The following is a 27894-nucleotide window of genomic DNA, read 5'->3' as shown; positions in this document are numbered from 1 at the left end:
TAAGATTTCAGGGGGAGGTGGAGGTTTCGTTCGATTCTCGTATTTCATGTACTTGACATGTTGTCGTTTCGCCTTATTTGAGACATTTATGCCTTGTTTAAGATGGTTTTTGATAGCTTGCGAGTGGCTGTAGATGTTTTTGAGGTGGTTGTAGGTCGTTATTGAAATTTTTGAGGTGGTTGTAGATGGTTGTAGGTGGTTTTAGGCGGTTTTAGGTGGTTTTAGGTCGCTCCATGTTTTAGTACTTACCAGTCGAATTCTTAATGCACCAACGTGCTAGAGCCGCCAAAAAAAGATCAAATGTCAAATAACGTAATCGCAACAAAACATCCCTCTCTGAGAGCAGGCTGCATAGGGCTTGTGGTTCAAAATGGCCGAACTATCGGGTGTCGTGCGAGCTATCAATGACCTTGTTGTCAGAATTGAAAGATTTTTAAAATGATCCAAGCGAAATCGGGTCAGTAGTTTTAAGGTCAGACTACATCACCAGGATGCTGGTCAACCTCGATGTGGCGGACGACATTGTGAATACAATGAGTTGCTTGCACGAGACTGTCCTGGCGATCGAAGCAGACAGCAGCTCTCCAGTTGGCCAAGGATATCGGACGCAATTAAATCGTGCTGGACGTCGAGGATGACCCTCGTTTGATAAAAAAAGGGAACTGTTATCGTGTTTATCGGAGCAAGGCTTGAAAGTGAAAGAATGCAGTGATTTGTTTGGAGTTGGACAACGAACTGTCGAAAGGAGTATGACGTCGTTCGGTCCAAGTGTCTCCGGTGAGAGATTTTCTGTTCTGTTTTATAGTTTTGATTGTATATTGTATATATTTTAATGTAATCATGTCTTCTGACGCTTCATGTTAATGAAGGTGCTTGAGAGGCAGTCCGCGTAAGAACCAACCACTCGAATTTAGGCGCATCACAGAATTCCTGGAAATTTTTACTTTAATTTTGCGACGATATATATGCAAGGACGTTCTAAGACAAAGAAAATTGTTTATGTCAGAGTCAATTTTAAGCTTTTCGATGAGGGCTCCAAAACTTGACACATTCGATCAAATGGCACAAAACGGACATATTGTATAATTTTACGTTTCTACTATTGATTGATGGCAAAATATCTAAAATCTGACACAACAATATTGAGAATTGCGCTGTTTCAAAAATACCACTCAGACAGCCCATTTCAAATTTGAGCTAGCGTGCTGTTGTTCCAAGAAGCTTTTCTCAAAAGTTTAACGGGATCTGGAGTCCTGACCACTATCCGTGTTTAGCACTAGGGCTAGTGTTTCAAAAAAAAGAAAAAAATTTTTGGGAACTAAGTCTTTTCGAGCTGGAGGTGCTCGATAGACTTTGCTAACAGTCCATGGTCAAAGTGCGCATGACAGTTTATGCATATTTGTGGTTACTTCCTTCCTCTTTATGAAGAAATTACTATTTTGAAAACTAGCTAAGCTTTTTTGTTAAGGCAAGGAATCCATAAATTCATTAAAATGTGGCTCAAAATTATAAATTTAAAAGGCATAAAAGAAAGTCTTCTGTGTAACATTATGTTAAACTGTCTCAGGTAGACTGTAAAAAAACATGTTGACAAAATTCCATTCAGTTAGTCCTGACCAATCTTATGCTGTAAAAAAAATTAAAATGCTTTGATTTACGGATTAAGAAGAGCCTATTCATAGGATGTCAGGATGAAGACAACTTTGTGTTTACCTGAGCTTGAAGATGTTGATTTCAGTCATGTAACGCTGCAATGCTTTTGACATTTAGAATATCATGGACCCATTTTCAACAACATTGAACACATGAACAGTGAGACATAACAGTTATCGAATAGAAAAGGTTGATGTCAAAAGTGATACTATTCCATCTTTGTGGTAATTTATACTAAAATTTACCTTGTTATGTACGGAAAAATGTAACTTTGTTACAGACATAGTTACCCAAGATGTTGATTACCAGCAAGCAGCTTGTAATGCCATGTTTTTCAGTGGTACAACAAAGTAGTAAACAAAAAGCAGTACAAATTGAGTGGCATCTTAAAGTCTTATGAATTAATATTTCCCTTTTCATCTTGACTATCACCTTCAAGTGGTGTAATTTTTGGATGTCTATTTGCATTTTTAAATTTAAAGGGGCCCTTTAGATGTGATTATAATCAATCATTATGAGTATGCAATTTAGAGAGATTTGTTTACATCATGTGATTTTCAATAGGACTTTAAAATATATAGTCATTTGAGTCGGCATAAGAAGTTGTGGTTACATTTGTGTGTCCATTGCTGTGTAGTCTTCACTGAGTAAGAACCAACCACTTGAATTTAGGCGCATCACAGAATTCCTTGAAATTTTTACTGTGAGATGATTAGCTAATCCTATCGGCAAAAATCGCATTTATTTGGCTTGTAGTGCTATTTCGCCAATCTTCATTGGTAACCAAAAGTGTCAAAACAGAGGCTGCATCTGATCCTGGAGTCCAGCCACATGTAGGTGGAGCTTTAAGGAATGGAGTCGAAGGGGCAATGCGGCTTATGGTTTCAATACCAGCATCTTTAGCAAAACAAGCAAACAAAAAAAAACTGAAAATAGGCATGTGTTTGGTTGCCTTATGTTTTGATTCCCAGCAAAGGAAATTAAAAACAAACAAACAAACAAACAGATTGTTACTAAAACACATCTTTGAGGTAACACATGTTGTCTAGTTTCCTCAGGGTACAACCAATCCTTTTTTGGGAAATGTCAATTGCTGTATATCTTTCTGCAGTCTGTGCAGATTGCTAGTAATACACACCTAAATGATTTCTGTCCAATCAACACTGGGAATGTTAAAACTGGGATGGGGCACTGGGATCGGAACAAAATTAAGGCTGGGAGAGAAAGGTGTACGGAAGATGTAGATGTAGATGAAAGATGTATGTAAATCACCTTTGCTGCGGTGATTTATGAATTCAGAAATGGACCTGTTCATTTCGATCCCGAGAGACTATCTAACTTATTTATCAACCCTTTGAGTTCCGATTTTGAGCGGTTCTTAATTCGTTCGGATGATCTAGACCCTGACATACATTTTAATATTGACGGCGGGTGTTCTTATTATGTAGAAGATAAATTTAACGATACTCTTCAAAAAGAAATCATGATTAGTCGTGAACAATTGAATCATCTTTCATTGTTCCATTTAAATATTCGAAGCCTTCAAAAAAAGGTTGATGAACTATCGACCCTTCTAACCTCTCTAGATATAAAATTCTCCGTTGTTGGGATAACTGAAACCTGGTTAATGGATTCACCAGTTGGAGTCGAAATTGATGGTTATAACTTTGTTTACAAAAATCGCCCTGTTAAATCGGGTGGAGGTGTTGGCTTGTATGTATCAGACAATCTTGATTTTAGAATTCGCACCGATATTTATGCTGATGAAGCTGAGGTGATGGAAGCATTGTTCATTGAGATCATTCGACCCCATGAGAAAAATATCATTGTTGGTATAATTTATCGCCCTCCAAATCAAAATGTAAATGATTTCGTGACCAGAATGAACGAAATATTAGGGAAAATATCTCGGGACAACAAGATATGCTATATAATGGGAGATTTTAATTTGAATCTGCTAAAAAATCAAAACCACAACGCCACCGGGGAATTCCTAGATGGCCTGTATTCTCACCTGTTTTTTCCGTTAATCACGTTACCTTCCCGAATTACTTCTCACACTGCAACTCTGATTGACAACATTTTTTCTAACCATGTCGAGCACAGTTATTTGAAGTCTGGACTATTAATAACGGATATTTCGGACCATCTGCCTATCTTTTCCATTTGCTTCGATCATAAGTGTACCCGCGAACACCAAGAGAACATATTTGTCCGTGACAAAAGCGAGCTAAACATTTCCAACTTCCTAGAGGAATTAGATTGTATTGATTGGCTCAATATAGACGGGTATAATGATCCTAAAATCTGCTACAGCAAATTTCTTGAGCGATACACTAAAGCTTACGAAACACATTTTCCTTTGAAGAAACTGAAGCGTCGCCTTCACTTTAGGAAACCGTGGATATCCCAGGGCTTACTTAAATCTGTCAAGCAGAAAAACAAACTATACAAGCAGTATATTTCAAACCCCTCTCTCTGGAACGAAGCGAAATATAAACCTTATAAGAACAAACTGAATCACTCCCTACGAATCGCGAAACGTTTATATTATGATAAGAGGCTAAGCGAGTCAAAATCCAATATAAGAGCCACTTGGCGTCTGCTTAATGAGGTACTAAACAGCAAGAAATTGAGACCTAAACCCAACTCTGTGTTTAAGGTTGATGATCAAGATATTTCTGACCCAATGGAGATTGCTAATCGATTTTGTCATTACTTCAGCAATATTGGACCAAACCTCGCTAAACGAATTCAATCTACGACCTCGTATAAGAATTTTCTTCCTGGTCATTTCCCTCAGTCAATGTTCCTAAATTTAGCAACTCAGGAGGAGATTATAGATATCGCATCTACGTTTCCGGCGGGAAAATCGGCTGGGTATGACAATATCCCTATGTCTATCATAAAGCGATCTATATGCAGCGTTTCCTCTCCATTAACACACATTGTAAATCTCTCCATTACTCATGGTATCGTTCCGGATGATTTGAAAATTGCTCGTGTCATACCTATTTTTAAATCAGGTGACAAAGCTCTCTTCAGCAACTACAGACCTATTTCTGTTCTACCGTGCTTTTCAAAGTTTTTGGAACGAATAATTTACAACCGCATTATGAATTATCTCAATGACTCCGATGTCTTATGTGATAATCAATATGGCTTTAGAAAAAATCGCTCTCCTAGCCTTGCGCTTATCGATTTGTGTGACAAAATTTCTTCTGCATTTGATAGAAAAGAACATGCCATTGGAGTATTCCTAGATCTTTCGAAAGCATTCGATACGGTAAATCACGACATTCTTTTTGAAAAACTCAATCATTATGGGATCCGTGGTCTGGCACTAGAATGGGTCAAAAGTTATCTTTCTGAGAGGACACAATTTGTCGAATTTAATAACGTTAGATCTGCCCCACAGGGGATTCCCTGTGGGGTGCCTCAAGGTTCTATTCTTGGTCCCTTATTTTTTATCCTGTATGTTAATGATTTGAACAATGCTTCCCTGCTTGATGCAATCTTGTTTGCTGATGATACAAACTTATTTATCTCCCATAATGACCCTGTTTACCTAATTAACACATTAAATAGAGAATTAAACAAATTGTCAACCTGGTTTGCAGCAAACCGGCTCTCCTTGAATTTAGCCAAGACTAATTTTATGGTATTCAAGCCTTGGCAAAAGAAGCAATCCTTTGAATTTCAAGTTTTCATAAATGAGCAGCCTATTCTTCGTGTTTCTGAGACCATGTTTTTGGGTGTTTTATTAGATGACAATTTGACCTGGAAATCGCATATATCCTTAACAGCAAATAAATTATCCAAATCTATAGGTATTATTCATAAATCTAGGTTTTTTCTCTCTACTCACTCCCTTCGTACTTTATACAATTCTATGATCCTTCCATATTTGTATTATTGCAATTTAGCTTGGGCTGGTACCTATAAGTCAAACCTTCAAAGAATTGTAACCTTACAGAAACGTGCGTTAAGAATAGTAAGCAATTCTACATACATTGCCCATACTGGCCCTATTTTAAAGGAACTTAAACTCTTAAAATTTCATGATATCCATTCGTTTCAATTAGGTACTTTTATGTTTTCATTCGAGAACTCTACACTCCCTTCCAAATTCAATAACTTTTTTTTACTGAATAGTCAAATCCACAATTATAATACTAGGAATGCTCAGTCCTTCCGTTTGCCACTGTGCAGAACGAACACCAGGAAGTTTTCAATTTACTTTCAAGGTCCAAACTTTTATAATTCGTTAAATTCTGACATAACTAGTTCTCCCTCCTCTGCTTCTTTTAAAAGAAAGCTTAAGGAATTTCTTCTCTCTAAGTATTAGCTTCTGTAAGGCAGTAATTCTTAACTAACTTACTTAATATGTGTGTGCGTGTGTGTGTGTACGTGTGCGCGGTCAAAGTTAATTACCATAAGTCCATATTGTAATTCTAATATAAGATTAGTTATTTTAAGTGAGAAAGCCTGACTTGTTATAAGCCTCGTGGTTTCTTTCAGGTTTTCTCGCCATTTATTTTCTGTCATCAATTTTCTTCATTTTTTTTTTCCATGTGTAAATGTCGTATATGGCAAATAAATATTGTATTATTGTATTATTGTAAGATGCTTTCGTGACTGTTTTTTTTTTTGGAGTTGCATGACTTTTGTGATTGACAACCTCATTTTGAAATTATGTGAGCCTCAGTTCAAATTACGTACCTTGTGGAAAATACGCATTGGTGACATTTTTAGAGAGGAGAGATTTTGAGTTGTATACAACATTTTATGAAGATTAAACCTTTAATTTGAAAAACTTTAGTGAGTTATTTGGTGTCTCTGGAAAGCAAAATGTTGGTTCCCACAATGTATACCCGATTGTATCCATCTGCTTTTCCCTCCTACCCCCACCACACCCTCTTTTCAGGGGACCTCTAAATAAGAACCCAGTTTCCCCTCTTGGAAGACTTCAGCAACAATAAAAACCTCTGTTTCTTTTCTTACTTTATACTTAACTCCCAATATAAGCCAAAGTAATAGGTGTTGTGGACTCACTTGCATGTAAAATGTCATGACAAATACTAAGTGATGAGATCAACAGCAGTATGCAATAAAAGTTAAACCCATTGGAATCTATGCTTTGTCTGTAATGGCTAAAACCAAGCCTTACAAGGAGCATTTCTCTTCTCCAATTTCCAGATTAGCAAAAACAGCTTGAAAATTGATTAATTCATATGGTGTCTCCCATGATATTTTTTATTTCTCTTGCTGTCTTGAAATCAACAACATATGTTCCAAAAATTGCTTATTTTCTTTCTTCATGTCTTGGATATTGGCAAGTTTTCAGCACTTGCCAGTACTTTCCTAGCTCATGAGGATGAGCTGAGCAAACCATCATCTTTTCTATCAGTTCATCAGTGATCTGCAACAAACCAGCCCTTGCTAATGTTAAGTCCTTTTCAGACACACTTTCCCTTGAAAGGTGGTGTTTAATTAGATGCCCACTGATATCAGCATTGCATACACTCAAAGGTACTAAATCTGTACATCCCCGACTATTTTCACATTTGCCTCCTGAAATGCATGAAAACGAACACAGTGCGGCCATTCTTCAAAGCAAATAATGCAAATCTTCTCCATAAGAATTTTCAATTATCTCCATCGCAGTGTCAACATGTTGAATATAAAATTTGCATATTACATTATTTAAAATTAGTTCAATTAAAAGAAAAGAAAACAAGCACACAAAAAGCAAAATAAAAACAGATATGCTTTCAATAAAGTTACACTTTCAGTGCATAGTAACTAAAGGTAATTTTAGTAGATTAATTACAGTAAAAAAGGTAATTTATCACTGTTGTTGTTAACCATTTATTTCAACCACTTAATAACTGATGCAATGTTGTTAAAAATGGATCTGTGACATTCCCGCGTGATACATGACTGAAATCAGCATTCTCATAGCTCAGGTAAACATGTAGTTGTCTTCATGATTACACCTTTTAAATGAGCAGTTCTAAATCTGTTAATAAGAGCATTTTAATTTTTTTTACAGTATAAGACTGGTGAGGACTAACTGAATGGAATTTTGTCAACATATTTTTTTTACAGTCTGCCCGGGACAATTTAGCATAATGTTATGAAGAAGACATTCCTTTACACCTTCGTAATTTATGATTTTGAGGCATCTTTTGATGAATTTATGGATTCCTCACCTTAACAAAAAAGCTCAGGTAGTTTTCAGAATAGTCATTTCTTCAGATATAAGTTTTGAAAGAGAAAGGAGGTAACCACAAATATGCATAAATGAAGTTATATGCACTTTGACCACGGACTGTAAGCAAAGTTTATTGAGCTCCTGCAGCTCGAAAAGACTAGTCCCCAAAAATGTTTTTCTCAGTTTTTAAACACTAGCCCTAGTGCTAAACACAGATAGTGGTCAGAATGCCCGATCTCGTTACACTTTTGATTAAAGCTTCTTGGACCAACAGCACACTAGCTCAAATTTGAAATGGGCTGTCTGTGTTGTATTTTTGAAACAGCATAATTCTCAATTATTGTGTCATATTTTAGATATCAATCAATAGAAGAAATGTAAAATTATACAATATGTTCATTTTGTGTCATTTAATCAAATGCGTCAAGTTTTAGAGCCCCAAGTGAAAAGCTTAAAACTGACTCTGAAATAAACAATTTTCTTTATCCTGGACCGTCCCTGCATATCATCGCAAAACTTTTGCGAAATAGCACTACAAGCCAAATAAATGTGATTTTTGCCAATAGAATAGACTAATCATCTCACAGTAAAAATTTCAAGGAATTCTGTGATCAGCCAAAATTCGAGATGTCAGCTTTTACGTGGACAGCTTCTTAATATGTATGAATTCACAACCTGGTTTTAACAATCTTGTTTCCAGACTCAACTGAGAATTCCTGTTACCTTTATCCATCAGGCAAAGATATATAAGCATAGTAGCCTGTTTCTGCCACTATAATGGACTTTGAGAATGAGATTGTAGATAAAAGCCCCTCCCCAGAGAGAGTTTGCTTCCCAGGCTACATGCTTTACTGCAGGCTTATCAACTTTATCCATCTTATGTCAGTAGAGAAGTATTGAGTGGTATATAAGCCTCCTCACAAACTTTCTTTTGGCCATCACACTAGACTAGTATGTCAGGAGGCTGTATTAAGCTGGTTAGGTGGCCCTGTCTTCTGGATTTCATCTTTTCAGGATAAAAAGAAAGAGTAATATCAGGAGATGAGTTCAAAGGGAAGATTACTTTCAAGGAAAAAGATTCTACCAATAACAATTCAAAGGCAGCAGACTTCGATATGAATTACTTCACCCTGATAGAGTCAAGAAAAGAAGGTACGATTATGTCAGTAATGAAGTTGTAAAAAATCACATAATCCATTTTGACAACCATTGTCTCCTCAGTATGAGAACTAACTGTTTGTAAAATGACAATTTTTAATTTTTAAAAGTAATAACAACCTAGAAACAATCCTTCTCATCCAAGTGTCTTGGAAAGATAAGCACTAGTTAGCCTTTTTGGTCAATGAAAAATGAGAGGGTTTTTTTACTTTTTTTTTTTTCAGATGGAGCAGGACTCATCAACCTGTGAAGTTTCTGGAAAGGAACTAACATCCTGCCCACAATGGATGTCATGTTATTCAACTTTGGCACCAACACTGATTTTTCAGTGGCAGAAACATGTTTCCTGAGTCTTACTACTCTAGCAAAGTATCAGTGTTTTGAAGAATCTATGAAATACTGTGATATTGCTATTAAATATGCTGCCCTAGGGTTAAGCTTCACATAAAGAGGAGTTCTTCCATATTTGACTTTCTATCACAGCTATATGACTGATGTTGACCACTAACTTATAGTACAAATTGGTATAACATTTTATGAATGTAATTGACAGACAATTCTTTATTGTCATGGAAATGTTAAGAGAAGTGAAACACACATAGTCTTATTTTTATAATAAGTATTGCATTAGCTGTGACAGAATGCCAACGTCTGGAAGATCCAAGGCTGTCATAACAAAAACCAATAATATTGTAGTAAAACTTCAGGGGCATCCAGCTAGCAGGAAAAATATTGGCTACAAAGAAAACAAAAATAAACACTTCCAAACATTCGTTTTAGTTTCTGTTAACATGATATCTGTTCTGCATTCCCAGAATAAACACAAGTGAAGTTCTGTTTCCCTACTAGGTCTTGAAAAATCCCCAAACTAGGAAAAAAGAAACCCTAAGACTTGCACATGAAAGGACATGATGGGTGTAGCCAGGGGTTCAAATTTACCACTTCATTTGGGGAGTTATAGAAAAACATTATTTAAAGCACATGTCACCTACTGAACCTAACATATTTAGGAGAACAAAAAATAAAGATATCTAAACAGCAAGAGATCTGTACCCAGGGCAAATATTTTCCAAATCTCCCAGCAAGTATATCAGCTCATCTTTCAATGTTCCCACCAAGCAAGAAACCCCTTGCGGAACACATATTTGGCAGAATGCTTCAATTGGGTGCCCCTGGAACTTGTTGGAAATTTTTACACCCTTTGTTTCCTGACTTTCTTTTAACAGTCAATAATCAACAAGTGTTAGCCAGATTGTTGGGTGAGCCTTTGATTTTTGGCGGGGATAGAACCCAATACGAAATCACTTGCGAAAACTCAAAAAAATACTCTGAAGGACTACCCACAGCGCAGTCAGCTGCTGTTCTGAAGACGGATGTAGCGCGGGCTCATTTTTACCGTCACCAACTCCGGGGCCAGGAATTGGAACTGCTGAAGGGAACGGCTTTACCGGGCTTTTAGCTTTTCACTCATATGAAGACTCCCTCTTCCCTTTTTTTTTCTTTATGTTTTTTATTCCATTTTTTTTTTTCAGGTAGCTTCACTCACTCTGAAATTAACAATAACTATTTCGCACAGCGTTACACGTTTATCTTCGCCTAGATGCTCCAACATACTAAAGACAGAAGATTTCAATTACATCTAAAATTTGATCTAGAGTGGTGCTAAATTTATGATTTTATAAGTTAGGTGCGGTCACATTTTATGCCCCATTTAAACTTTGAGAACCATATTTCATTAGGCAGCTCTCCTGTGGTTAAGACTGCCTGATTAGAATGGGACAAAACAGACACTTTTCGAAAGCTACTGTTACGATCTTTCATTTTGACGAATTTCTCTGGAGAGCCTCGTTTCTTTTCAGAAGGCGTCTGCCTTAGTTTCCCCTCTGCAGCTTGGCGTGGTCAAGAGACCTTGTGGAAGTGTTCTCGTCCTTCAAAAATTCTCGCTCTCTTTTTTTTCTCTCGTACTCTTCACAAGGCTTTGTTCAGCATTAATGCAGATTAGCAAACACAATATTACGGTGAATTGAGAACGCGTAAGCGCTCGGAATGGTCACAATCAGACTTCATGATGTTTTTTTGGCCCTCGTCAGCGGCTAGTGATAAAACCCGAATAGTGACCGAATAGTGCGAATAGTGACGAATAGTGACGAATAGTGACGAAAGTGATGAATAATGACGAATAGTGGTGAATAGTAAAAATAAATGAATTAATAATGATGAATTAATAATGAAATAAAAATATTTATTGCCCTATTTCATAGATTTATTGGATTTAAATGTGTGTATATAACGATTATTTGACAAAAAAGACACAGGATAACATATGAATTGTGTTTCAATCATGTATATCATTAAAATAGAGATACTACTCATCTGTTTCGCAAACAAAGGAGTTAATCACCGACGCCGGAAATCGCGATCAGGTATTCCTCGCGCCTCCCCTAGGTTTGTTTTCCAATTTGCCTGGGCCGCTGCCAATCACTTCTTGCGTAAAACCAACGAAACCTGCGAAGTGGAACTATGGTGGCTACTGTTGCTTGCCGATATTTACCGTCTGCAAAACGTAGAAGTCAGTTATTGTGACCGATTCTGCCCGATAAATGTTATTGTCTGGAGCTTGGATATGTCAGGAGGATTTCATCAGACAGCTGGATTACACCCCATGTTGTGAAACCGTCGCGATTTTTCTTCGCTTCTTTTGTCACATACAAAAAGGGAGACGTGAGGCAACTGAAAGATGATTCATGCTAACCCGTGAGTATCATTTGGCACAGGCACGAGTCGACTCAACAGGCACACGCATGACTTAACAGTGGAGGATTGAAAACAGGAATTGGCGATATTTTCAATAACTATTATAGTCCCGGGTTTAGGTGTCAGTTCCACATTCGCATGACAAAAAATTAAAGTACTGATGGTCTGCCTTCCCCCTTGATAAAATGGTCCAAAAAATTGTCCAAGGGTCCAATGGTCCAGTCTACATGTTACTCTTACCTTTTTCGTCAAATAATCGTTATATACACACATTTGAATCCAATAAATCTTGGAAATAGGGCAATAAATATTTTTGTTTCATTATTAATTCATTTACTTTTACTATTCGCTACTATTCGCTCTATTCGCGACTATTCGCTCTATTCGGTCACCATTCGGTCACTATTCGCGACTATTCGCACCATTCGGCCACTGTTTGTCACTATTCGCCTCTATTCGCGACTATTCGCGACTATTCGCGACTATTCGCGACTATTCGGGACTATTCATCACTATTCGTCACTATTCGCGACTATTCGCACTATTCGGTCACTATTCGGGTTTTATCATTGGCGAATGTCCGTTCCCCATGTCGACCCTTAGCGTAACTTGATATTAATAAAACCGATGGTTGTTTGAAATTGACATCAGTCCGTAATAATCGATGTTGATTACTCGACAATTTTTATTTTCAGCCCTGTCCTTGGTGATTGCACGTGCTGTTGAGAATATTTGCTAATTTGCTTCTCCGGCGTACATGGCTAACTCACTCTTTTACCTCTAATCCAGTTAAAAAACTGCTTTTGACTACGCTAACATTATAAAACATCTTTGAAAAATATATCATGAAGTCACTGCTTTGAATGACAATCAGTCTCAACAATGCACTAATTTTTCAGCCTTGAGGTTTTTGGTTTGATATTTTTCGACCATTGTTAATTTGTTTATTATTTTTGTCGGCAATCTAGAACTATGTCTTATGTTCTTATAACCCCTGTAACAATTCACAATTCAGAGATCGATTAAGAAAACCAAAAAAAACAAAACATGGTCTAAGCCAGATGGAAATAGTTGCCACACGTTTAAGCACGGAGCAACGGAAGTATAAAATAACATCAGGATTGAAAACATTCAAAAATATTTTATTGGTAATAAATAGCCACAAAGCTATCCTCGCTCGCAAGGACTAGCCACGTGCAAGTCAAGAGACCAAAGATCATAGTAAACATTTCGGAAGCCAACTTGGGTATCCTTTGATATCTTGAAAGGTTAATCTCCGAAACAAGAGTAGAGCCAGAAGTATGAGCCGTTTTCAGCTTACGCTGACTATTCTGCTGTTAATAGCTGCCCATGGTAAGAGCGGTGCATACTTTTAAAATTATTCAGATTTAATATCAATCGTATATCCGCAGTTCGGCCAAATACTACACTGTACAGACAATCAAACATATCTAACTGCGAAACTTACGGTTAATCTTTTTCCTATATATATCCACATTTAACTTTTTCACTAATTCCTCTCTTATCATTACTACACCCTATGTACCCGAATCAACCTCTATTGATGAATTTGCGCTGTCGCGAGCTATCTACGCAAACTATATCTCTGATATTGATATCACTGAAAGAGGCGCTAACGCTAAATTTTCATGCATTTGACAAGCTGAAAAAAAATTTAGTCATTTAGCCTAAATATTTTCAGTTTTTCAATCACTACTCAAAGGATCCCTGTGTATTCTCTAAACTTAGGAAGGTCAAGATCCACAGAAAGGACATAGATCCACTTATGTTTTAAGTGTGATTAATATCGAAGGTCGGCATTTAGTAGAGAATCGTTCTGGCCAGGAGCCAATTAATAGGCTCCTGTTCTGGCTTTTCCTGATCTTTGATACCTCCTTGTCGGTCGGTCAGTCATTGATAAATTTATCGATAAATCTTCGAACAAATTGACACCATGCCATTCCTATACCTTCAGGTTAATTTATACCAGTCGGAGCCGTCAATAAATACCTCAGCTAAATAAAGATTATAAAAGAGATTTATGCTGTATTGCTTCTTAGCAAGAAGAAAATAAGAGGACAGAATTAGACAATCAGGCCGTTGGCCGGGTTTTGTCGATTTCACCGTAGCTGTTTTTAGCACATAGTAAAAACCGCAGTCTGCCTCCCCGGATGACATATTTTTCCATATTTTCCAAAACCATTTTCGAAAAATCCAAAAACAAGTCATTATCTTCGCTGTTTGTCAAAACATCAACTACTCCCAAGGGACCAAGGTTATTTAGAGGAGGGCGTAGGTTTTTCCTGTTTCCTAAAGCGAAATGGAAGTGCATCTGGGCCCACGTCACTTCTTTTAATAGTCGTAGCGTTGGTTTCAAAGATTGTTGATATTTTAGCTAACTACAAAGCTAATCAAGGAAACTGGATAATTTTTTTCTCATGTCTCCTAGCTGCTGCTTTGAAATGTTTCACCTGCAAAGGTACTGATAAATCATGTGGCAAGAGAAAGTTGGAGGGCAATAAGACCTTCTATTTGCAAACCTGTTTGGCAGGGTTTGACAGGTGTATGAGAACTTGGACAAAAGACAAAGATGGCCTAACTGAGGTGTTTAGCTCATGTGCAAAACAATCTCTCTGCGAACAGGCGAAAGAACGCTGTGAGGATAACGACCAGAAATGTGCGGTTGGTTGCTGCTCTAACGACGCATGCAATGCAAGCTCCACTATCGTCATCAACATTATTTTGTTCATCACGTGCTTTGGTACTGGCCTGACTCTACTTACGTGATGCGCCAAAGACTAGAGCGATGCTCGTCCTTTATTTTTCGTATTGATTTAATTTTTCTGTTACTTTTGACAGGCGGCCCAAGCGTGCTATATGTGATTTAAAGGCCATAAAAAGGAATATCTAATATGCTAAATAGATGAGTATTGACTGGAATAGTACATGCCAAAAATTTCCTCGGTATGAGCTCCGCTCTCATGACTTGCGGTTGCCTCCACTCGATGGAAAACGCTGTCGGAGATTATTCAAAGTTAATTAATTTCCGGTTGAGTTTTTGCTATAAGGTGACAACAGGCAGAGGTGACAGATAATTTGGACATTTGGGGATGGACTGTGTGCGTTTGTCTCACGATAGAGTCACTTTTGATGTTGATCGCGACGATTGCCAGTCTTCATCAGGCGATGAGGTCGATTGTTGACGTGTCGCTATTTGTAGCACGTTGGTACGCTGCTATTTGTGCATTTCGATCCTCATTAACACCAGTAGCAGCGTACTAACGTGCTACAAACAGCGACACGTAAACAATCGACCTCATCGCCTGTTGAAGACTAGCAGTATTGCAGTCGAAACGTTGCGATCAACATCAAAAGTGGCACTATCGTGAGACAAACGAACAAAGTTAATCTCTTATCTTACACCACGATGAACAATAAACACATATTTTGTTACACAATTTGGACATTGAGGACAATATGATCATGTTATATAATTAAGAGAGACCAGAGGGTGAGGGGAGCACAGTGTGAGAGAGAGAAAGAGAGAGAAAGAGAGAGAAAGAAAGAGAGAGAGAGAGAGGGGGATCAAGTTGATTAAAATAAATGGTGAAGTTTCGGAACACAGCAGACTCGTCAGTCTCATTTCCGACAACGCCGCTGAAATTTTTGTAGTCAGCTTTGGTCTTTTCTAATTGAGAGAAAAGAGGGATCGCAAAATTTAATTGGCGTTCGCGAAATGAAATGAAATACTCGGTAAATATCTCTAAAAATAAATGTTCGTCGCTACATGTCCACAACATATAGTGAAATCAACTTCTTTTCTTCTTTAAACGGCTTGCGGCCAAAAGTAATTTCATTAAAAAACGACGCTTAAACGACCCATGAGGGCAAAAAAATACCACAAATGCGTCGATGAACATTTCATTTATATTTATTGAGATCTTCGGACCTAGATGTTATTTGGATATGCAATTTTCAAACCTTTATTCCTAACCTTCATAGATTTTGTTCGTCTCATATCAACAATTATTAACCAGGCACATAGTGTGGTCTGCCTATGATCAGAACATTCGGAGTTGGAAATTTGATAATTACAAATATTTGGTATGTATCATGTCATTAACAAAAAATTGCCACAAATCCTGGTCAGAGCTAAACTTTGAAGGTAGAAGATTTAAAATCACGATGAGGACCGTCAACACTTATCTCGAAACGTAACTTGCTTGCTCCTGGTCTGTTTCGTGTTGTTCTGTGTTACTAGAAACTCAAAACGCCATGTTGGAGGCAGTTTCCGTGAGTAGTAAAATCACTGCATATTTTTGAATTTTTGAATTAAAATTAGGCAAATAACCAAATAAGGCAAGCTGTCGAACTAATCGTAACATGTCGTAACAAAGTCCAACTCAAACTCGAACACATCCCACTCCCTAAGAATATACACCAGGAAAACACATTTTAAGCGGCTAAAAGAGGCAAAAAAACTACACTTAATTTACATTTCTTTTCTCTGTATTAAATACTTTAGAGCAAGGTAAGTTTAAAGTTGTATTGATCAACTCCTCACTGGTGACTGTAATGCATCTACATATATTTTTATCGTTCGTCTCAGGCAAAACTGCGCCAGGCAGGAAACGTGTGACTCCGAAACAGACAGGGAGACAGCCTCAAAAATGAGTCGTTTACTGCTTACATTGGCTGTTCTTGTGTCAGTAGCTGCCCCAGGTGAGTGATACACAATTCCTTCTATTATTTCAGCGGTAGCAACGAAAACATTTCCGAAATATAGTTAAAACTAATGAACCTGATAAACAGAGCGAAATGACCGAACTTGTAAACGTGATGTGGCTGTTGGGAGCGGGATAATCCATCAATGAGTAAAAAACCGACACAATTTAAGTCTTCACTTCTCAGTTAATGTTCGAATCAAAGGTTACGGAATTCTGTTCATTCTTTTTACTCTATTAATTCATTTAAATTAGAGGCATCTTGTCGAAGTAATATTGCGTCTTCGACTACGCCTCCTCAAAAGGCCTATTTACACGGTACGACTTTGTCGCATGCGACAAGCTTACGACAGGCCTACGACATGACTTAGGACAATTTACACGCGCACGACATTTTCACCTACGACATGCCAAAATCGCGTGCAATTCCACTCGTTTCGGCTGCGGTCATTGTTTCAATAGGGAGCTTAATAAGCAAACCACGACGACAACGGCAACGAGAACGTCATCCAACAAAAGGTTTAATGAGCAGAACAATGGCTATGCACGTGCGTTATAAATCTTTGTACATTTCTTTGCCATCCTCTGCAAAACAACAACGTGAAATGACCAAATTCTGCGTCCTGTACGGAACGTGGACGACGACGGCTAATATTTCGTATTTCCATTTGGAATTACACGCCGTCATTGCACATTTAGCTCGAGCACGATTTTAGAGCCATTAACGAACCGAACAGATCTAGACAACTGTGAATTTCGCTCATAAAATATAAATTCATTTTTTACTTGGCGTCGTACCCAGCGTCGTCGTCGTGGTTGCTTAAGCTCCCTAATAATTTGCAAGAGAAGGAAAAGAACCTCTTCCTCGCTCCACAGTGATATAATATTCTCTGTTTCCTCATCTGAGAATGTATTTTTCGCTTTGGAAGCAGTCTTCGACTTTCCGGAGGCGACTTCCTCCGCCATTTTGACGCAAGAAAATTTCACCTCCCTCCCCTACTCAGTAGAAATTTGTCACAAAATACGTCATTTTCTATCAATTTCGGCTACGATTGTCGCAGCGTTTTAAAACATGTTTTAAAATCCTACGACATTTTTCGTGACGTGCACGACAGTCGTAAGCGAGTGGTAGGTTTGATTTACACGATACAATTCGTGTCGTAGGCCTGTCGTAAGCTTGTCGCATGCGACAAAGTCGTACCGTGTAAATAGGCCTAAAGAATCATGTCAACATCAGGCTTGCACTTTGAGCTGCCAGCCAATGATACTGTAGAACCCCTGACGTTCATAACAAAACAAAGAGGCGCCCCGCGGGAAGGCAATAGTTTTCTAGAAACTTTTATCTCAATTAACCCTTGAACTCCCATGAGTGACCAGGACAGAATTTCTCCTTACAATATCAACACAATATCAAGCAGTTGATGAGAATGTAGAAAAGTGTAAGTTTGAGGATTTTTTTAGTTGATCCAGTACCAAATCTCAGAACTAGTATCACAGGAATTATATGGCAAACAGTAACGAGAATTACGAATGAGATCTTGAGCGTTGAAGGGTTAGGGATACAAGATACTTTCAGGTACAAAATTTTTCAAAAGCTATATTTAGCAGAATCTTAAATATCGGAGTGAAATCTATCGCAATTCATCCCATTAATAGACAAAACATTATTTCTGGCGAGAATTTAGGAGTAAATCAAATTCCGATCAAAGTTTACAAATCGTGTATGGAATTTTTGGCAGCGCTTTTCTCTGCTTTAATTTTCGATCTAATTTGCCAAACATCTTCGATTTTGGGGCTCGCTGAATTAAACCGATTCCCTTGAAAATTGGCACAGAATAAAATTACTATAGTTGAAGGAAAAAATCTGTAAGGCCCAATTTTGACTTTCAAAATATTTTTTTTTGAGCTGTGATTAAGAGTGCAAAGGTCAGAAAAAAAAATAACATGCTCGAACTTGAAAAGGTCATAATTTTGAAAGAAGACATCAATCAACCTTTACCTATTTGGCCTTTTTTTCACAATTGAGTGACAATCTCTCTTTGAGGTAATTTGCATATTTCCACACTTCCAGACTACCAAGTTGAGATAAATGTGGGTTAGGTAAACCCTCATTTGCATAATTCCAAATACTTCCACACTTTCACACCATTTCCAAGGGCGCTCGGCGGCGCGCTTATTATATAAATATAATTTTTTTCCCTAAGCTTTCATATTTTTTTTACGGAAAGGAAAAGGAAGAACCGCACGTAATCTATAGCAGCACATACTTCACCGTAACCAGTGACTCGGTCACGTAATTCAGTTGTGTACTTCTCCCGTCTAAATAAGGCGGCGATTACGTGATTTTTTGCTTTGAATTCTAGCCTAGGTCTTCCAGGCATCTTCATAGATGTTAGCGCGCCGCCGGGAGCTTTTGGAAAGAGGCCCCAGCATTAATTATTCTTACTGATTTATCTTCGACTTGCGCGGCGGACTTCGCCAAAACAGAGGGATTGCTCGATCGACTAGTTTAGTGCTGTTATCGCTAGTTACGCTAAATAAAATCCTGTAGTTTGGTTCTGAAATGTCTATGCCGGTTTGAATAGCTTAAGCTCTCTAAACTCAAATATAAAAGGACAGAAACCAATTTTTTAAAAAAGAGTTTCATTTTAAAAAAAACGTTGACCGATTGCTAATCAGTATAATATTCCATACGTTTTTTTTCACCTCTTCTATTACAACATAGAATCATTTCCTAGATTTTAGCCATTCAAAATGGTTGGAGTATAAAGCTGTGTGTTCTGGAAGCTCTGTCGTAGTATCACCTCCTTTTTTTTTAAATGGTTAAATGTAAAATTCATGAAGCTACCAATATAGTGCGGTCAGAGTTTGCTCAACAGACTAATTTGCATAATTCTGATGTCACGCTAGCAAAATCACCAAAAGTTTAAAGTCACTACGACTAAGGAAATAATAAGTGCAAGATGTTTTTGTATTTCTATGCTTTCGAAAGTCATGGTCTGGTCTGGACTGGAGAAATATCACTCAAGAAAGAAAGAGTACTTTTGACCAATTTTAGAAATCTGTCTTACTGGTGTTTTTAAATAAATTATGACGAACCTCTGAAAACACATATCAAAATTGAAATGGTGTCCAAACCCCTCAGATATGCAAAGTTTGAGGCAAAACTTTTTTCCGATGCGGAATGCCCTGGACCGCCCAAACACGGATCTCCACTTAATATGCTCTGATTGACTTTCCAAAGACTGTTTGCCGAAACGATAAAACCCAAGCGCCTATAAATCGAAGGAAGATAGACGAGTAGTTTTCTCTTTCTGCTCAGTTATTATCTCTGTATCTTGGAAAAATAGAAAAAACAACAGGCTGGTAAACTATCGAATTTTGTAGGTTATAAGCTTCAAAATGATATATAGTTTCATAGGGATTGATTCAAAGCTGTCGTACGTTAGGTGTGGGTCAAACTCAGGGGAAACATTTTATTCACCTATCTTGGGTCGGGTAATTTATGAATACTTATCACTCTTGGCACAATGTTATCTCTTTTAATAAGAACATTCATAAGTTTTACACTTTTTGGGTCCTGGCTTTCCTTTCGTTTTTATCCAAGGTAGAGTAAAACGTTCCTTGAAGGTTTGAAGAAGTAGTGGCATGAGGGGAAGATGGTTGCTTTCCCGTCGCTTAACTCCGCCCAAAAGGATAGGAGTTTATTACCCCCGACCTAAAATCCTGGCCCCACTTAGGACAAAATCTGCTCATTTTCTAGCCCTGTTCAAGACTCGAGATCCAAAGAGCCGTACTTTATTGTGCAATTGCAATACGTGTTTCGTTAGGCCCATCAAGGAAATTCCCCACCCACCTCCCAGGATGTACATTCATTCAATTCATTTCAGTGGACATTTTGCTTTGACATGACATTCTCAAACGCAAAAATAAATGCTTAAAGTTATTATGAGAACTGCTCTAAAGAGTAGACATAATCTGTATGAGGACAGCAATGAAACTCCCGCCACTGTACGCATGATGAAGAGTTAATAGCGCATTTCTAGTAAGTCTTTAAACCCCATGGAATATAGTGTAAGTAACATGCTATCTGTACACATTTTTTTCATCATTTTCTGCTTTTTAATTCGTCAGCTTTTGCTTTAAAATGCTATGTCTGCGCGGGTACTGAAAACACGTGTAAGAAGAGCAAGTTGGAAGAAAGCAAAGGCACCTTTTTACATACGTGTATTCTCGGCGATAAATGCATCAGATCTTGGTCTAAAAGCAAAGATGACGATGCTGTGGTTGCAAGTGGATGTGCGTACCAATCGGTCTGTGACGACCAAAAGTCCGCTTGTGATAAATTGAAAGATACTCTGAAGGACTACCATTGCGCGGTTGGCTGCTGTTCTGAAGACGGATGTAACGCAAGCTCATATTTCACTTCTAACGTCATCCTGTTGGCCGTTTGCTTTGTCCTGGGCTTAGCACTGCTGAAGTAAGCCGTGAAAGGCTGTACAAGTCTACTTTTCATTTCCGTTGGCGTGGTCACCGAAACTCAGTTTCAGAACAGTTGAAGCAGCGGAATCTCCCGTGCACGTTTAGTTTCTGGCAATTGTTACCACTTTTAATCATTTTGTTGGTTTTCGCGTTTTGTTTCTCCATTAAAACTTTCAAAATCTATTTTTCTGTGGCTTGACTTCGTATGATTGAATAAAAGGGCGCTCACGATCGTTCACTTCTGTAGCCCACCGTACTGTTATCTTTGCTCCTTTTTTTTTCTTTCTCACGCGCATCTTCTAGGGCGCTTGTAATGGCCTGGAAACGAGCTGTTTGTCCACATACGCTTCGTTAGACGAACACATTACTTACTCAGTCAATCAGTATTTTATTTGAGTGACCGCCGCTGTTTCCCTCTCTTCCTTTCTTTTTTCCTCTCGCTGCGCCGTACGATGAACCAAGACTTCTTCTCTAGCCCTACCTGCACCATCAGCCCCAAACGGAGATTTTATGACATATATTTCAAGGCAGACATAGAGAAGCGGTGGCGTTCACACGATAAAATGGTTATCAACTAAGTTAGATCGGGCCGATCAGGAAGGTAACGCTCTGCCCGTTTTTCATGACCTTAAGCTTAATATTCCCCTATCTGACCCTCCCACCAAATCACAAACTATATATTTGTAGATGACAATTGGTAATTTCAGAAAAGTAATCTGATTGGAAGGCTATTTCGCGCTGATGAACATTATTTACCCCTTAATAATGCGTTATTTTGAAACTAGTGAAAACAGTAGCTAGGATCAACTCGCGTTTCGCTTATGTCCAGAAAATGCAAAGCGGTAACAAACGTTAGGCCAAAAAATTTCTTACATTAGGCCAATTTTTTTAGTCACAACCCTGGGTATATCGTCCATATCAGCTGAATCAAGCAAGTACGCGTAGTAGCAGAACTTCCACGGGGCTATGCTTTATCGACATTGCTAAATTATCCTTGTTTCTCATTTTTCAGATATTAATAATTCATGTTGAAAAAACATTTATCGACAAATGGATACATCTGTTCAAAGATACGCATTTTTTTCGTCCAAAGTTCAACCAAAATACATTGCTTTATGCAAAGTTCTGAACAAAGTAGAATCCAATCTTTTCAGCCTTACCCCTTTTCGAATGATAATTGATTTTAGATTTTCAGCCATGAAGCTTAACAACAGGAAGTTCTCTGTTGGGACTTACGGTAAATGGTATTTCAAAAGAATCACGCATTAGTTCAGTTATTAGGATAACGGTACATTCTTTTTTTGTAAAACTTAATCAGACGTGATCTTCTCTCGCACAATAAAAACTCTGTTTGTGATGAGTACAACTGACAACTGCCATTGTTATGGGTAAGTGATCAAGAAAACGAACCAAACGCTGTAAGGTGTTGTTGTCCCTTTGAAGGGCTATTGAGATAAGCCAACTGTAGATTTACGAGTCTTGAACATGAATTGCCTTTAACTGACGGTGACCATTCTCATCTCGCAGGCCGTTGCTGGTAGGTTGCGACAATTCGTTTAGTATTATTCAATTAATTCTGTTTTCTGTTGGTTTTGCGCCTACTTAAGAATCTGTTTATCACAATAAGATCAGTGACGTTGAAAATGTTCATTCCTGGTAAAGCAAGGCTGAAAGTAAAGGGAAATACACTCGGTTATTCCTAGAATTTTTATTTCAGCTCGACTTCATCCGACCTGCTTGATTTTCTAATTTTTTAAAAAAAATCATTTTTTTTTTATTAAAAGAGGAACAGCTTATTTGCATAGATAATACATAGGAAATATGAAATAGAAAAAGGAAAAGGCGAGGAAGTTTGAGAAGCTAGGAAGGCTTATCGGTGAGGCTCCCTCTTCAGTTAAACTAGAATGAAGAACGAAGTTTAACTTTTATTTGATTGGATTGCATCTAACGTTCAGCATATAATGGTTTCATTGCTTCCTTAGCAAGGAGCAGCACTTCAAAAAGCCCTTTTAATTCGTAAGCAGAACTTGCTAGTTCCCGTCTGACATATCCAGTCAAGTAATGCAAAATTTATTCGCCGAATATTTATGCCCTCAATGGCTGTATTCCAACAGTATTCTGATTATTCATAAAAATGTCGCCTTGTAGATGGGTTTTTTGCGCATAAAAAGCTACCATTTGGATCACGAGGTCGCAGTTTTGCCTTTTTGTGCTCTAAAAGTTGATGAAACTTTAAATCACTCGGTTACTGACCACAATCAGATATTATAGGATAATTTAGAATTGTAAACTAAGTTGATAATGTAAATTGGCTACCGTACACTGTCAAAAACACGATTAATGATCTTATAGCAAAACAAGAATTGCCGGCCACTGCCAAAAATCTTACCATCACCACTCCCAGAACTTCGTGTATTTACTTTTTACTTAAAATCCACAAACCCTAACAACCCAGGATGACCCATGATCTCTGCCTGCAGTTGTCATACCGAACATATTTCCAGCTATTTAGACAAAATGATGGCACCTATCGTCAAAACTTTACCATCATACATTCGGTACAGCCGACACACACTTGAAATTTTTTGCGACTTTTAATTTCCTTGGCCAAGACAAACTTCTTTTCACTATGGATATTACATCTCTTTATACTGTCGCCTCCCCAGTGACGAAGGTCTTTTAGCCCTCAAACATTTTTTTCGATCATCGTACTGTTAAGAGGGTCTGAATGGGGGGGTCAAAATGTCGGTTGTCGGTTAAAATTTCATTACTTTGTCGGTTGTCGGTTAAGATTTTTGACCTTTGTCGGTTGTCGGTAAATCTCAGTTAATAATTAAAAATACACGTTAATTATTCACATTTATTATGCAATTTGCCCAGTTTTAAGACTTTAAACTCTAGACGAAGTGTAATACTTGTAATAATTCATTATTTGTTTTCACTTAAACCTCGTTAACGCTGTTTTTTAATTTAGCAACGTGCTCATCTACCCCACTTTTGTTTGCAAATCTAGTATACCGATAAAATTCACCAAAGCTTTTATTATAGATGTGAATTTGTTTCCTGTCGACTACGGGGCATCGAAGTAAATCAAGAGAGGTAAATTCTACAAAGAATGTAACACCCACTCTAGCCCCTGGGATACCTAATTTTAATTTGTAAGCCACGGAAGTCTTTTTTCCGAGACGTCCACAAAAACTCACTACACTTATTATTCAACAGCTCTCGTGGCTTTTCTGCGAGGTTTCTTTTTTTTCTCTTTTTTTTTGCCAAAAATTTGGTTGTCATACGTATATATCTGCACCGTTAAATGGATTTTTTAATTGTTAGTACCTCTTACATGTCGAGACGCACAAACGCACGAACAGCCCTGCCGGATCGGGTAACACACGCTCTGTTGACAACCTCTGGATGTTCTTCAAAATCTGATTCCTCGTCATCCGAATCTGTCTCATACTCATCGATTTGTACTTCTCTGTGATCCTCAAACACCTCAGTAACACCCCCTTCGTCCACAAATTGTATGCTGACAACGCGTTGTGCATTTGCTGACGATACAGTGTTTTCTTCAGGATATCGGAGCCTCTCTTCAGACTCGTCGGTGTGGTGAACGGCGTAGACAGCTGGCGGCAAGGCCCCAGCCTTATCTTTTGTGGTCTCACTCCTAACCGTCCGTTGGCGTACTGGTCTGTAACTCTCTAGCCACTCTTTGATCTGTCCTTCCATCCCTGGTGTTATGTCCTCACTTGGCAAAGGTGTCATCGTAGCTATAGCAGAAAGGGGCATGGCGGATTGAGGTACCGGATAGTAGGATTTGTCATGCGTGTAGTACTTTGCTGCCCATCTAGATGTGTGTGTTTATAAATAAGGAATACCGCAGAATTTCCAAAGTAGCGAAATTTATGACTTTTGAAAATCAGGTAAACGAACTACAAGTGCTAATTCAGCCCTACCATCCTGAAACTTTTGAAGGTCTCCTTGTTGCCTTTCGTTTCTCTCGATGTCACCTCCTTCAGTCATGATCCTCTTGGCCAGATTTTCATCTTCTTTTGCTTCTTCTCGTGATTTCCGTTTCCTTCTCACTTTTGACTCGTCACCTTTCTTCTCAGTGTCGTTCATTGACTTCTGCTTGCTTTTATCAGATGTAGCCGGCGCCTTCAGCAACACTACTGGCTTTCCGGTCCAGTTTGTGACCTCTTGGATAATGTGTACTAAAATATTAAATACCGTGTGTTTTAAGTTTTCTCTTTAGTAGGCTTTTGAGAAACTTACACAGTTCTTATCAGCAAATGCTCGTCAAGATGTATAAAACGTGCACATCGAGCGAAATCTCTCGTGCGTAGCTTCCCTCGAGGAGAGAATTGAATATTATTTGAACGTCTGGTTTTCAGAAACGAATAAATTTAAGGGCGTGTATAAATAAACGGGGTCTTTAATATGTTAAGCTACACTGTTGTTCATTCACCAATTAATCAGAAAGAAGCTTATAAACTGATTTATTCGCTACTTCTTTGTAGAGATTTTTCTTCTCAATTTTCGCATTCAAATGGACGGTGAAAAAGAAAAAAAAAACATTCCGCTCCACAAAACAACAAACAAAAAACGGTGGAACCAGAGTTTAACCACGTTAATATTTGAGCTTAATATTTAACTACAGAACTAAAGTGATTCATCAAACTCCGCTGCACGCGTTCCACACTTACCGTTGAGCTCACTGCTACTTTCATCCGATATTAAATTTGGAAGTTCAAGCTGCCATTGCCCATCCGTCACAATTGCAAAATTTTCGCATTTGCCTGCAGGCGATTTCGCCAGGCGAAATAACTTTAACGAAAATCCGCCAATTCCATATTGATGTGCCTGCTCCTTTAGACCTAAAAACTCCGTAAGATGTTTTTTTAGTTCAGATACTCCTCTATGAGCTTCTTTGTCTACTGGGACTCTGCTTCGATGACGTTCGATGGCGACTTCTTCACCTTTTCGAAAAAAACTCACGATGACTTTAGCAATCCCAGTCATGACCCGACCGCATGAACAAACAACGAGTAATAAAAAGACAACAACAGGGCGTCTCGTCGGCTCGATTGTGATCCGCTGTTCTTGAAATGAGACAGCAGGGCGTCTTGTCAGCCCGATTACGAGCCGCTGTTCTAGAAATGAGCCCACGCTGCTCACCGAAAAGAAGGATCCCGTGGATTTAAAGTAATTTGAAGACAAGAAATTCTATAATTCGGCTAAATTTGGAATTAATGTGGTTACGTCGGGTGAAGAAGGATTTTCTGAGCTAGAAATCATCAAAATGCTGTTCTTTCTGAATACAAACATCCCTATCACGTCTGACCATGTCGGTTGTCGGTTGTCGGTTGTCGGTTGTCGGTTGTCGGTTGTCGGTTGTCGGTTGTCGGTTGTCGGTTGTCGGTTGTCGGTTGTCGGTTGTCGGTTGTCGGTTGTCGGTTGTCGGTTGTCGGTTGTCGGTTGTCGGTTGTCGGTTAGAATTTATTTGTCGCTAGTGGGTAATTTTTTCCCCGTTTCGTCGGTAGTCAGTAATTTTTTACGCCCTTTGTCGCTAGTCGGTTAACCCCATTCACACCCTCTGTTAACCTAGCCTAACGCTGAAACACTACTCCGTCTAGCCGAACTAGTACCGTAACATTCAATTGCTTTTCATTCGGCGGCAACCATTACAAACAAACTAATGGCGTAGCCATAGGGACAAAAATGGGACCCAGCTATGCCAATCTGTTCGTAGGTATTATGGAGCACCATCAGTTTTCAATCTATGCAACGGCCCCAAACCTCAACTCTACGGTCGCTACATCGACGACTGCATTGGCGCATTGTGTTATTCATATTCGCATCCATCACACGTAGAGAATTCCATACCTTTTTCACAGTTTTTCAGACTTCGTCGTTTATGCAGTGGCGATTCTGGTTTTTCCGACAAATAAGAGGCAATGTGCCAGTTTTTCGATAAACGTGGCCACCCTGTTTCTGTCGTTCAAGCGGGCCACCACCGCGCCCAGAAAAATGATCGACAGTCAGCACAGAAGGAAAATACCGATCGCATTCCATTCACTCTTGCAATTCACCCTCACAACCACGCAGTTAAATCTATCATTCTTAAAAACTTTAAATTACTTCAAAACGATTCAGAAACTGGTACTATCTTTTCGCAACCTCCACTAAATTATTCAAACGCGACAAAAAAAATTGGCAACTCCTTTGTCAGATGTTAATTGCAAACTAATTATCAACCTGGAACTTTCAAATGCGTTCGCTCACGATGCAAAACTCGTCCTTTCATTCATAACGTAGAGGTAATGCCGGGACCCGTGAGATCCATCAAGATCACTGATCACTTCGTGCGCACCTCCGCCAATGTTATCAATTGCATAGTTGCACTTATTGCACCTTCGCGAGGTGGAAAGAAATGACAAGGACGCATCCAATCCAGTCGTTAGACACTCTAATCTCCCTAATCATTCTAACAAGCATATGACAGTTTGTGGCCTTTCCCTATATCTAGGCAGTTCGGAAAGCCGCCAAACTCTAGAACAAATATTTATCTTTTCATTCAACTAATTTATTCTTATTTTACCGTCACTATATTTGCACTAATAGCGTAGCTCTGTTTTCTGCATATACACACACAACCCACAATTCCTCCATTTGCTCTGACGAAGGGCTAACGCTCGAAACGTCAGCTTTTAAACTCTTTACGGTGGCCAATTTACATTATCAACTCAGTTCATGCTAAATTATCCTGTTATACTCTCCCACCGTAGTAACACCACAGTTTCTTTGGAAACTTGCCCCCTTTATTTATTAGACATAGTTTAAATAAAGTGAACTTACGAAACTGGATTATTTTTCTCAGTAACACACGTTTGAATGTTTTTTACCTTT

The 27894-nt window shown here is 38.4% G+C and overlaps 3 protein-coding genes and 1 pseudogene across 5 annotated transcripts in view; 3 read left to right on the top strand and 1 right to left on the bottom strand.

Moving 5' to 3' along the window:
* LOC149049885 (uncharacterized) overlaps nucleotides 1-9758 on the top strand; it is a 9981-nt pseudogene extending 223 nt beyond the window's left edge. The window contains exons 1-3 of the transcript XR_016183437.1: nucleotides 1-777; nucleotides 8885-9022; nucleotides 9253-9758. The exon at nucleotides 1-777 is cut by the window's left edge and continues 223 nt beyond it. The product of XR_016183437.1 is annotated as an uncharacterized LOC149049885 (transcript). The remainder of the gene's footprint in view (nucleotides 778-8884; nucleotides 9023-9252) is intronic.
* Nucleotides 9759-11633: 1875 nt separating this feature from the next.
* On the top strand, nucleotides 11634-15660 carry LOC149049884 (uncharacterized). The gene is made up of 2 exons (XM_089195511.1): nucleotides 11634-13135; nucleotides 14232-15660. The coding sequence occupies exons 1-2, from the start codon at nucleotides 13084-13086 to the stop codon at nucleotides 14567-14569; spliced, it is 390 nt and encodes a 129-aa protein (XP_089051637.1). The 5' UTR covers nucleotides 11634-13083; the 3' UTR covers nucleotides 14570-15660.
* A 221-nt stretch (nucleotides 15661-15881) lies between these two features.
* On the top strand, nucleotides 15882-21171 carry LOC113668331 (uncharacterized). Of its 2 annotated transcripts, none has more exons than XM_089195510.1 (3): nucleotides 15882-16075; nucleotides 16392-16504; nucleotides 20641-21171. In XM_089195510.1, the coding sequence occupies exons 2-3, from the start codon at nucleotides 16453-16455 to the stop codon at nucleotides 20988-20990; spliced, it is 402 nt and encodes a 133-aa protein (XP_089051636.1). In that variant the 5' UTR covers nucleotides 15882-16075; nucleotides 16392-16452; the 3' UTR covers nucleotides 20991-21171. The 2 variants fall into 2 exon arrangements, with proteins under 2 accessions (XP_089051636.1, XP_027040018.2); XM_027184217.2 differs by lacking the exon at nucleotides 15882-16075 and adding an exon at nucleotides 16155-16313.
* Nucleotides 21172-23704: 2533 nt separating this feature from the next.
* LOC149049883 (uncharacterized) lies at nucleotides 23705-26570 on the bottom strand. Its single transcript, XM_089196342.1, has 3 exons — nucleotides 25692-26570; nucleotides 24942-25199; nucleotides 23705-24755 (listed from the first exon to the last, which is right to left on the bottom strand). Exons 1-3 carry the CDS (start codon nucleotides 26005-26007, stop codon nucleotides 24325-24327), a joined length of 1005 nt encoding a protein of 334 aa, XP_089052468.1. The 5' UTR covers nucleotides 26008-26570; the 3' UTR covers nucleotides 23705-24324.
* Nucleotides 26571-27894: the final 1324 nt, after the last annotated feature.

The sequence above is a fragment of the Pocillopora damicornis genome, chromosome 2, assembly GCF_964200805.1.
Source record: "Pocillopora damicornis chromosome 2, jaPocDami1.2, whole genome shotgun sequence".
Classification (NCBI taxonomy): domain Eukaryota; kingdom Metazoa; phylum Cnidaria; class Anthozoa; order Scleractinia; family Pocilloporidae; genus Pocillopora; species Pocillopora damicornis.
Note: the sequence above shows the minus strand (reverse complement) of the source record. Positions and strands in the feature narration are given on the sequence as shown.

What these genes read in the sequence shown, in the direction of transcription:
- LOC149049883 (XM_089196342.1), bottom strand. Translation starts at nt 26,007, where the DNA reads ATGACTGGGATTGCTAAAGTCATCGTGAGTTTTTTTCGAAAAGGTGAA. An exon ending in AAGTAGCAGTGAGCTCAACG is followed by an intron (nt 25,200 to 25,691) that starts GTAAGTGTGGAA and finishes TTAATATTTTAG; the next exon opens with TACACATTATCCAAGAGGTC. An exon ending in CCTTCAAAAGTTTCAGGATG is followed by an intron (nt 24,756 to 24,941) that starts GTAGGGCTGAAT and finishes TTTCTGCTATAG; the next exon opens with CTACGATGACACCTTTGCCA.
- LOC113668331 (XM_089195510.1), top strand. Translation starts at nt 16,453, where the DNA reads ATGAGTCGTTTACTGCTTACATTGGCTGTTCTTGTGTCAGTAGCTGCC. An exon ending in TGTGTCAGTAGCTGCCCCAG is followed by an intron (nt 16,505 to 20,640) that starts GTGAGTGATACA and finishes TTAATTCGTCAG; the next exon opens with CTTTTGCTTTAAAATGCTAT.
- LOC149049884 (XM_089195511.1), top strand. Translation starts at nt 13,084, where the DNA reads ATGAGCCGTTTTCAGCTTACGCTGACTATTCTGCTGTTAATAGCTGCC. An exon ending in GCTGTTAATAGCTGCCCATG is followed by an intron (nt 13,136 to 14,231) that starts GTAAGAGCGGTG and finishes CATGTCTCCTAG; the next exon opens with CTGCTGCTTTGAAATGTTTC.